Here is a 9,822-nt window from a genome sequence, read left to right as displayed (position 1 = left end):
GTTAAAATAAATAAATTCCCAACCAGATAAAGAACAAGAAAGAAAAGGTACTACTCTTTTATGAATGCTTTTTGTCATACTCATGTAAAATTCTTCAATAGAAGTTGGTTATGAAATTGAAGAGATAGGTAACTGCTCAGTAATTCACAACTTCAGAGGATGGGGGTAAGATGAGCTATAACTATTTTGTCAAAATTCTCTCTTATTTATATTAGAAAAATGAAGTACTTTCAAACTGCCTGAAATGATAGTAACTTCTAAACTTTTGGGTAAATCCCACCAATCGCCCCTTTTGTCAACAATGATTTTCTCCACTTGTTCCCTTGGTGGCTCGAACTCTTGGTTTGAAGTTGAGCGCTCTACACTCACCATGTTGTGTCGCATGGCATTTCATTCCAAAATTCATGCATAATTGTAAAGGAGACACCTTATCAGAAGCCATCCATGCATTGAAATAAAGGTTCTATTGATCATACAACATTATCTTTACACAAAAGCTATACGTTCTCATACATATATGATCCTATTGTTCCTTAATTCTAACTGAAGTGCATCCAATACGTATCAATCAACATTTTCTACCTTCTACAACTTGTTGTAGGAGTTAAAGTTACAGATCCCACATATACATCGTACCTTTGCTTGCTCATTCATTTGAAACTTTGCTCTATGTAACTCAATGATGCTTTGCCTGAGCATAAGCAACTCAAACAGTAAGAAGAAGCAGGTAAAGCTCATCCCCATTCCAGCTGTTGCTATTTGAATAGCTGATTAGCCTACATAGCCATTGTCACTGGAAAAAGCTTGTCGAGAAAGGTATAGACACCCCCACCTAATAGTAGCGCACCACTGCAAAAGGCAAATATCTGGCTGAGTACTTGAAGAATGTGATTAAGATGGTATTAGAGAGGAAGTGACTAAAGTAGAAGAAATTTAAGCTCTCTCTGACTAATTGTGCCATTAATTTCACAGACAATTTACCTGACTGGATTGATCCATGCTGAGAACTTGCGGAATGAAAGTATACTCTGCAAATGACATGCAGTTGGTCAGTACTTAAATGGTGAAAAAAGATTATAATGAATGTATGCAAGCAGCAACTCAAGCAGGCAAGACTAATCTTAATAAACATGACAGAAGACAAGGAAGCAGGATGAGTGGCGTTGAAGTGGAGAAAGAATTCTTAAAACAATGCCCTCAGATGCAGAGCTCCATAATGTGGATGTAGCAACATGAGGTCCTTGGACCATCTAAAAGATGCTGGCCACAATAACAATTATTTGAACCATATGGATTACCTGCAATGCTCCAGCAAAAGAGGCAGCAAGTAGTAAGGGAGTAACATAGCCAGTTGTGTATGTCAATAGCAAGCTGCCCCCAATAATTGGATCCTGTTATAGAAGATTATTAAGAAGCTAGTTATATTCAACCTAATAACCAAAATAAATAACATGCAAAGACAGTGTGCAATTCTAATGGTCAATGCCAGGTGCTGAAGTATTTGATTCAAGGCATGCATTATAAAATACTTCTATATGAAAGAAATCCTGATGACATAACTCTAATTCTCTCAAAGATTAAGCAAAATGACCAAGATGGTGTCATATGCTTGTGCTTTTTGTGTCACTTTTTTTTTTGGAAGGCCAAAGAAAGAAAAGAAGCAAACATAAGATAACCATCATTTCGTCATCCTGAGAACCAAAATGTCAAAATTTGTAGTACCCGAGAAGTAGCTACATAGCCGAGCAAGGTTGCTAGTACTGGTGTACTGCATGGTGATGCAGCTAAGGCAAATGTAAGACCAGCCAAATAAGCTTGAACACCTAGACAATCAAATATATAAAATGTCAAACTATAATATCCAGCTTACTGCAAGCATTCCCATACCCAAACTAACTGAGATTATGTCCCAACAAGAATGAAGGGTAAAAGTTATAGCCCATTACTTGAAGGAAAGCTAGCCGCTGCTGATCGAGGATCAAAGTTGTCGAAAAATGAGGGAAGTTGTAACTCTATTACCTGCAGCATTGTTATTGAAGGAAGACTATAAGTAAATGCATATAAGCACGGAACCAAAAACGCAAACTGAAAACTAGCAAATAATGCTTCTTTTGTACCGTTTATATTTGCAATAGTTTTCATAAAGCTCGATGATATATTCATTCAGTTATTGCTACTAGTTAAAAGTTAAAACATAAAACATGCAAATATAAAGCTCCCCCAAATTCTAGCGAATTGACTTGCCCTTTTCATTATGGAGGGAAGAGTATGGTGTATGGAACATGTTAATTGCTGGTACGAAACTTAATTATGAACTTCAGTAGGAACATATACGTCATAAGGGTCAGAAAGATAGTCTCAAGACTAGGACTAATTCCAAACCAATCATTAATATGACTTGTACTTATATTTGCATGTTTTGAGTCTAAGAAACCTCTAAACAGTAAAAGCATAATTTTGGCTAAATCCAAAAACACAATTGTACTTGGATCTGATGGCTTTACCCACAATTTTTACTACCCAGGTACCAAAACTGTCAGTCATTATTTTATTCAAACGCCAACACATATCACAGTCTTTTCCTACACAAGTTCTCATTACAAATAAAGGTGATGTGGGAACATCTGGTATAGCATAAGAACATCAACTTTTTTTTAACTGATACTTATTTATGCAAGCAAAAATTATTAATATATAAACAAATAAGCCATAATACCTTAATAGGACAAAGCTCTGAAGATCAGGCAAAACACAAATGCAACCATGGTTTCAATAAAGATTAAAAACAATAATACTCAACTGATACTTAAAATAAAAAGATATTACCACACTATTTAAACATTCAACATATGTAGTTACCTCTAACAGGTTTAAACCCATAACAATAGCTAAAAAAGAAGCAGCCACAGGCAGCCCTTGTCCTATTTGCCCATATGCCTTTCCAGCAAATGCAGCTGCAATGCCCAGCAGTGCTAGCGTGGTTGCCAATCCCAGGGCAAATGCAATTGAATCCCCAACAACCTGTCCAAGAGGATAGCCCAAGTGAAAACAATGAATTTGAACTAGCACTATGCCCTAGTAGGTTGTCAGGTGGAAAATGCAGAACCCTGCAAAGCTCTGTTCATAGAAACTGCAATCTCTACTTTCTAGTACTCCTTTCACATTAAATATCGCACCTTTTGGTTGGATATGAAGTATAAGAATTAAGTTATTAGTTTGATTTCTAGTAGATTGAAAACTTAGTTTGATGGAGAAACGTCACGTCGAAGTTCAAACTTGATCAATAATTTTATGACTTTTTATCAGTAAAGTGTAACTTTTATGGATGACAACCAGCAAAAAGCAAATGATGTGAGAGAGTTACAACCAAAAGTAACGTGCCATTACTAAGTTCTGTACTGAGCTAAGGAAGTCAACCATGGCATCAGAGTCCATGAAATTTACAGTAGCCATGTTACACCAAAAACTAAGCAAATAAAAATAATGTTAAATTTGATTAGTTAATCGAACTTTTTCTATACGTCCCAAAGTGGAAATTGAGACAGAAGATTATCATAGAGAAAATCATACACATGCCGTCTCAAGACATATAAGCCAAATAACATTCACCCCTTAAAGGATTTACATGTAAAGCTGGAAAATATTTTCTATACGGTATGTAATTTATGTTCCGTCATTGCAAATAATTCACATCAAAAGTGGAAAGGACAAAGAACAAACAGTAAAAAGTTAAATATAAAATTAAGGTTCTTACCGCTACTCTGCTTTTCCCAGAGCCAAAAGCCCCTAGACCATTTTCAAAGAACGTAAATAGTATCAGAGAGGAGAGACCTTATGATTCATATTTAGAGAGCAAAGATTCAACTTCCAAGTCCTACCAATATAACCAAGGGTGAGAGGCAGCACACTGAGTGTACAAGGTGAAAGACTAGTTACAAGCCCTGCACCAAAAATAGTGGCCACACTGCAAAGAGAAAAGTCTAAGAATCAGAAGTACAAAACCTTTGTAAATACATTCTATCAGTACCAGACACAATTTAAATGATACAAGATTTAGACCTGGTGAAACTAAGAGCAGTCAACTGGCCCTGAACAGCTTCATTAGCTTGTTGACCAGCAGAATACAGAAGGCCACCAAAAATATCTCCAACGCTTCCATCAGCTAAAGTATAGACAGCACTAGAAAAATCCTGAAGCCAATGAAGAAATGACAGTCCCCTTAGCATACAATCCAGTGAAGATTTACTGGTGTGTTATGTGACAATACATTCCACTAGCTAATGAATACCAACTTATATTGCAAAGAACCACAGAAAAATGTCCAGCAAATGCAACTACGCATAAAAAAGATACAACTCAATTGGGCCCACAGTACAGAGAACAAGTGGCTTTATTCATTTAGCTCGATCAGCGGGTCAAGCTGCAGTCCAAAGCTTATATAGTTCATCAGTTCCCTCAAATTGTTGAGGTTTGAACAAGGGTCTCATATCTTATGTAATCAGGCATCTAATTAATGTGTCATCATTAACACTGGTATATAAAAGATTAAAATTTCCACATGTCATCACCATAAAGATTGTTAAGTACAAATCTCCCATTAAGCCAGAAAATAGACATTCAAACTGCTGCAGAAAGTACAACAAATTTAGCTTCTCAGGAAAAAGTCTTCTATGAACTACTTTACTCTAAATTGTTGATGTTATTTCTGTCACTGTTATTTTTTTCATAAAGAACAAGTAAACAGAACAGAGTACTAAGAAAAGAATCAATAGGTCAGAAAAAAAGACACACATCCACGTAATTAGTACATGGAACGTAAATTTGAGGCTCGTGGGAACAGAAAAGAAGAAAGAAAAGGTAACATGGATCAAACAGATGTTGGATAGGTCATCTTATGTTATCATGTGCTATGATGGTTTTACAGAGCCCAGTAGCCCAGGGATATATGCAACAGAAAACAAAGCACCCTCTTCCCCCTGGCTAGAAGAGACAACAGGCACCAAGTAACAAAGTAGGACACTTAAGGTTGACAAGGAAGAATCCTCACCATCATGTTTTCCATGGTCACAGCATCTGCAGCATGTGTTGCAACCAAATTTGCTGCTAAAATGTGAAGACAGAAATAATTAATGTGTGCATATTTTCATAATTACTTCATGCTTTGCAACAAGATAACATTAATAATAAATGACCATGAAGTATTTCTTCTTTTAGGCTACAATCTTGTATAAGAGTAATTTTAGGCTACAATCTTTGACTTGGTCAGTCATTTATTACTTACTCCATTGTCAAAGCAGTTTAGAACATGTTTTGGATTGAACGGATCATGATTCCCCTTCAAAAGGAATTGCCTTTGTTACCATGTTATGGTTTAGTGAGAGAAAACGTGCAGTGGGGCATTGAGCAATATGGCATGGTTTGCTCCCTTAGCAGTTAGTGGAAAATTTAGAAGGAAAGGAAATGCAGGGCTTCTAGGGGATGAAGAAGTCTTGTCAAGACAATCTTTTAAGCTTATGTTTTACGTTTTGGAGCACATATACCAGTCCGCTTGAAGAAATGATTGGTTGCTCGTTTTAGTAAGGCATATTTTAGAGTAATATTTTTTCTGTGTATATAGCTTCTATCTTTGGTTGCTCTTTGTAGTCAAAGGCGGAGCTTGCTTGAATGAAGGGAGTTCAATTGATTCCCCATCGTCGAAAATTTATACTGTGCAAATAGGGCGAAACTAGGTTTTGGTTATAAATAAGCTGTTGAATCCCCTTATGTCAAGCAAAAGTTCTAATAAAGTGGCAACGGGGTTCAAATCCTAGGTCTGACATTTTTTAATCTCCTTGTATAAATTCCTGGCTCCGCCAGTCAAGTCTCAAATTGTGAACAACTGGACATGTTACTCCTGCTGAGCACATCAACAGCATATATATGATTTTCTCTGGCAATTGAACTAGAATGCTAAAACAATATACCTCTCCCTAGTAAAAACTTTTCATGATTACCGAGATTGTCTAAAGAGATTACCTAAGACAGCACTTGTGAACATTGTGCATCTAATTGGAACACTGGTGCAAGCCTTTGACAAAGAAAAAACATCTTCACAGAGATCCTTCGGTTTTGACAATGGAGTACTTTGCAGTTTCCTTTGCACCACATTGCAGTGCGCACCTAGAAGAACGAACAGCGAAAAGTAGAATTCCGCGGTTATAGATAACAATCAAATACAGAAATCACATGAATTAATAGGAGTTTTAATATAGTAAACAATTAAAAGGCAGACACTATATCGAATAGGACCAAAAGACATGTGTCACAACTTCTAACGAAGCACTAGAATTCAAAAATTATACCAAAAAAAAAAAAAAAATACTCCAACTGAATTGGCCGAGCTATTGACCTCAAGAGTAATCAGATTAAAAAATTTATTTAAAAAAAAAAGAGAAGAATAAGAAAATTAAAGATATATAAGATTGCAGGCAAGGTTCGAAGAGGAATTACTTGCCCTGAATTCTTCGTGGAAGATGGTTGAAGCTTGAGATAGTGATAGCAAGCTGGAGCGCCATGAGAGAGAGGTAGAAGACGAATAGCAATGAGCTTGGTCTGTTGATTGAACCGTTGATATTTTTTTCATTTTTCTCTCCAGTTCATTTAAAGAAAAATGACACATACCTCCTGTAAAGTTTCAGCTTATTGTATACACTCCTTATAGTTTCATATATTACACAGATCACCATCATTTCAAATAGACAACTTTGTAGTTTGTTCTTGCGTGTTAAACTTATTTGACAATTGTTCACGTATTGTTTGAAACCGCTCAATTTTGCTCCAACAAGTAATTGGTGGACTTCATGTATTATCATGTATCCAAATTTTTCGATATAAGGCATCCAAATTTACCCTTACACTTTGAATTATTGTTTAGAGTTACCCTAGTATTGGAACTTTTCCTAACGATTTACAATTCATCCCTCAATTATAAAATATTTGCCTTAACAAGTTAATATTTTATTGGATCAAGCACATGCTGCAACACATGTTAGTTTCCAATGATATGGAATTTCATTCAATTTTAGTAGTATTTGCACGCTATCGTTGTTTATCTCGAAAATGCAAAAACATTGACAACCTTTGGCGAAAGAACACCAGACAATTATAATGAAGAAGATATAACTTTTACATTGACAAGCCCTTGGAGTGAACATTAATAAACAAAATCATCACTCTTTCCATAACTAATCAGACTAAAGAATCATCCATTCATTCATACAACTTTTTGGCATCTTGTGTTCTCTCTATCTTGCTTTCGCTCCTTGTGACTTTTTCCTCCAATTTCTCATTTTGTGAAATAGCCTTGGCAATGGCCTTCATTTTCCGGACATTTTTTGACCTTTTCATCTGTACTCCCTTCATCTTTCTGAAATAAAAAGTATATGGCGTGAGCGGAAAAACAAGGTGAGGAATTCTAAGATGGAGGATTTTTTTTTTTGGGGGGGGGGGGGGGGTGAGTAGATCTGGAAAATTAATAAAAAGCAACTTATCTACTGAAAGATGCGTGAATTTCAAGTGTAAACATGCCTGCAAACTAGATACATATGCAAGGAGCTTTAATTGTCACTCCTTATTAGCTTACACTTCATATTTTTGACAAACCAAGGTGCTAACCTCATGGACTACTTAACTCTCCATCAACTCATTGCGCTCTTCTTGCAACCCCTAAATATTCAACGACCGGGAAGGCAATCGTAGAAACGAAGCCTATCGCCATGCCGACCATCAAATACGAGATTGGGGCCCTTCTCAAAGATTTGATGGAATGCCCCACCCCACCCAAGAGCGCTTATGTCATAGGAGAACTCATGGCTGGAAACAATCCTTATGATTTGTTTTGATATCCGATAGGAATAATAAAAAAAAAGTCCAGCTTGGTTGGTGAGCCTAGTGATAGGAGACTATCTAGCTTGATTCGGAGAGCAATTGTTGGGTTAAATATTTATTTGTTGCTAAATGTTACAGCCTAAATGCTGAACTATTGACCCTACTTGTGTGGATGGGTGTTCACCCCAAAGTGTTCCCGGACCGCATGCATACATCCGTAAGTAACTATGTTTTGTCATCAACCTACCTACCTGGTTTGAGGCAATGGACAGTTAGGGGTCACTTCAGACATTAGAGCTAGACCCGCATGGATACCAACGGGAGGAAGTAGGAGCTGTCAGCTTCTAATACATGGAGCAAATCAGTATGAATCAGCTGTTGATGTAATAGCAAGTAGTATGGTGTATGGGTAAACACAAATGAATGGTGTCCAACTACAACATGGCAGTTCAACAGATACTTGAACATTTTTGAAGGTCAGTCTTCCTCCCTCCTCCCCATTCTCTTTGTGCAGAAGCATCTCAGATTAGATGCCTTATACATTTACCACGTTAACTACACACACAGGCCTAATGCAGTTGTATGCATAAATAGAAACTAAAGAACAATCACCACCTGACCAGCACATCTATAAACTATCCACCTCCGGTTGCAGTACTCAGTAAATTGGGTCAATTAGCCTTTATTCACCGCCTTACAACAAAATCAACCCATACTATTCGCGCATATATACAGCTTCAACATGGTACCACTAAACCGCTGGTAGCCGTAACAGCAAATCCGATCAGCAAAACTCGAATACCACTTTACAACAACAAAAAGAAGAGAAAAATAACACCACAAAGAATGTTTCTCAGAGAGATCACCATTCAGATCCTGATGACAAAGATTGCCATTTCTGATATCTGCAGCTTATCTTCCTACCAAAAGCGAGCCCTTCCTATGCTACCAAAGCAATGTAAATTATCACTTCCAGTTGAATCAAGGATCATTGCCGAAAGAGCGCAAAATGAGGAAAGAAAACTAATGTGTATGTACCCCATTAGAGTCGAAGATCCTTTCCTTTTTATCTTTTCCCATGCTCACGAATTAAGATATCTTGTCTCATAGCAAGTCAATAGAGCAATCCAAGAGCAATGACAATCCCAATGGATGACTATCAAGGAATGAGTGGGAATTGACATTTGGTACAGGAAGAAAAAGAAGCATCCTAGAAACTACAAGGAGTGGCAATGACATCTGACTGCATATGCTGCTCTCCAAAAAGGATGGTACATGCATATGCATAGTGATGGGAGAAGTCAAAAACAATATGTATTCAAAGTAGACTAATTTGCATAATACGATCTTATCATATTACTTATTAGTAATTCCTATGAAGTACGTCAAGCCACTTCTTATGATAATAGTATATCTTATTCTTTCATATATTTATATGATAACAAGGGATACTGCTTAGACAATATACTAGGTATTGCGGAGTCTATTCTTATGATCATACAGCATAATGAGACAATGAATAGCACATATTGCCTGCTAACAAACCCTGTTCCCAAAAATTTGCAAGTGAACAAACATACTATTGAAATATGTTTCAACATATTACAACATGCTTCTACGCGCATGTTCATCAGATAGGAATTAGCTCACAAGGCTTTATTTCCATTTGAAAGTTAATGTTTATCCATTCTTCTGTTTACAGATAACTGATGAGTTACATCACAAGAGGGATAGAATTCCTAGGTAAGGAATATAAAGCAGCCAAACTTAGCTAAAAAAAAGTAAATTTTCCTCAAACTGTCTAAAGAATAGTTCAAAATTTTATGAACTTTATTATACATGAGTGTAATTACTGGAGTATGTGCAAAGCACACCATAACTCAATTTGCTAAACAGCGTCAAGTTTGATTGCTAATCATTGAGTATTTATAACACAAACTAAACATTAAACAACTG

General features: G+C 36.5%; 1 protein-coding gene across 4 annotated transcripts; it reads right to left on the bottom strand.

Moving 5' to 3' along the window:
* Positions 1-445: 445 nt before the first annotated feature.
* LOC107765077 (cytochrome c-type biogenesis ccda-like chloroplastic protein) lies at positions 446-6,686 on the bottom strand. Of its 4 annotated transcripts, none has more exons than XM_016583679.2 (12): positions 6,490-6,686; positions 6,016-6,159; positions 5,048-5,103; positions 4,060-4,190; positions 3,879-3,964; positions 3,755-3,786; positions 2,860-3,021; positions 1,947-2,019; positions 1,723-1,823; positions 1,299-1,391; positions 982-1,028; positions 446-849 (listed from the first exon to the last, which is right to left on the bottom strand). In XM_016583679.2, the coding sequence occupies exons 1-12, from the start codon at positions 6,656-6,658 to the stop codon at positions 777-779; spliced, it is 1,167 nt and encodes a 388-aa protein (XP_016439165.1). In that variant the 5' UTR covers positions 6,659-6,686; the 3' UTR covers positions 446-776. The 4 variants fall into 4 exon arrangements, with proteins under 4 accessions (XP_016439165.1, XP_016439166.1, XP_016439167.1 ...); XM_016583680.2 differs by having other exon boundaries at positions 5,048-5,100; positions 6,490-6,675; XM_016583681.2 differs by having other exon boundaries at positions 6,494-6,670.
* Positions 6,687-9,822: the final 3,136 nt, after the last annotated feature.

Source organism: Nicotiana tabacum, chromosome 2 (assembly GCF_000715075.1).
Source record: "Nicotiana tabacum cultivar K326 chromosome 2, ASM71507v2, whole genome shotgun sequence".
Classification (NCBI taxonomy): Eukaryota; Viridiplantae; Streptophyta; class Magnoliopsida; order Solanales; family Solanaceae; genus Nicotiana; species Nicotiana tabacum.
The sequence above is the reverse complement of the archived record's forward strand: the minus strand, read 5'-3'. Positions and strand labels throughout refer to the sequence as shown.

Bases quoted from the DNA above. Each gene is read 5' to 3' on its own strand.
- LOC107765077 (XM_016583679.2), bottom strand. From the start codon at position 6,658: ATGTGTCATTTTTCTTTAAATGAACTGGAGAGAAAAATGAAAAAAATA. The intron at 1,824-1,946 runs GTAATGGGCTAT...TTGATTGTCTAG, and splicing joins AGCGGCTAGCTTTCCTTCAA to GTGTTCAAGCTTATTTGGCT. The intron at 1,392-1,722 runs GTACTACAAATT...CTTCTATAACAG, and splicing joins GCTATGTAGCTACTTCTCGG to GATCCAATTATTGGGGGCAG.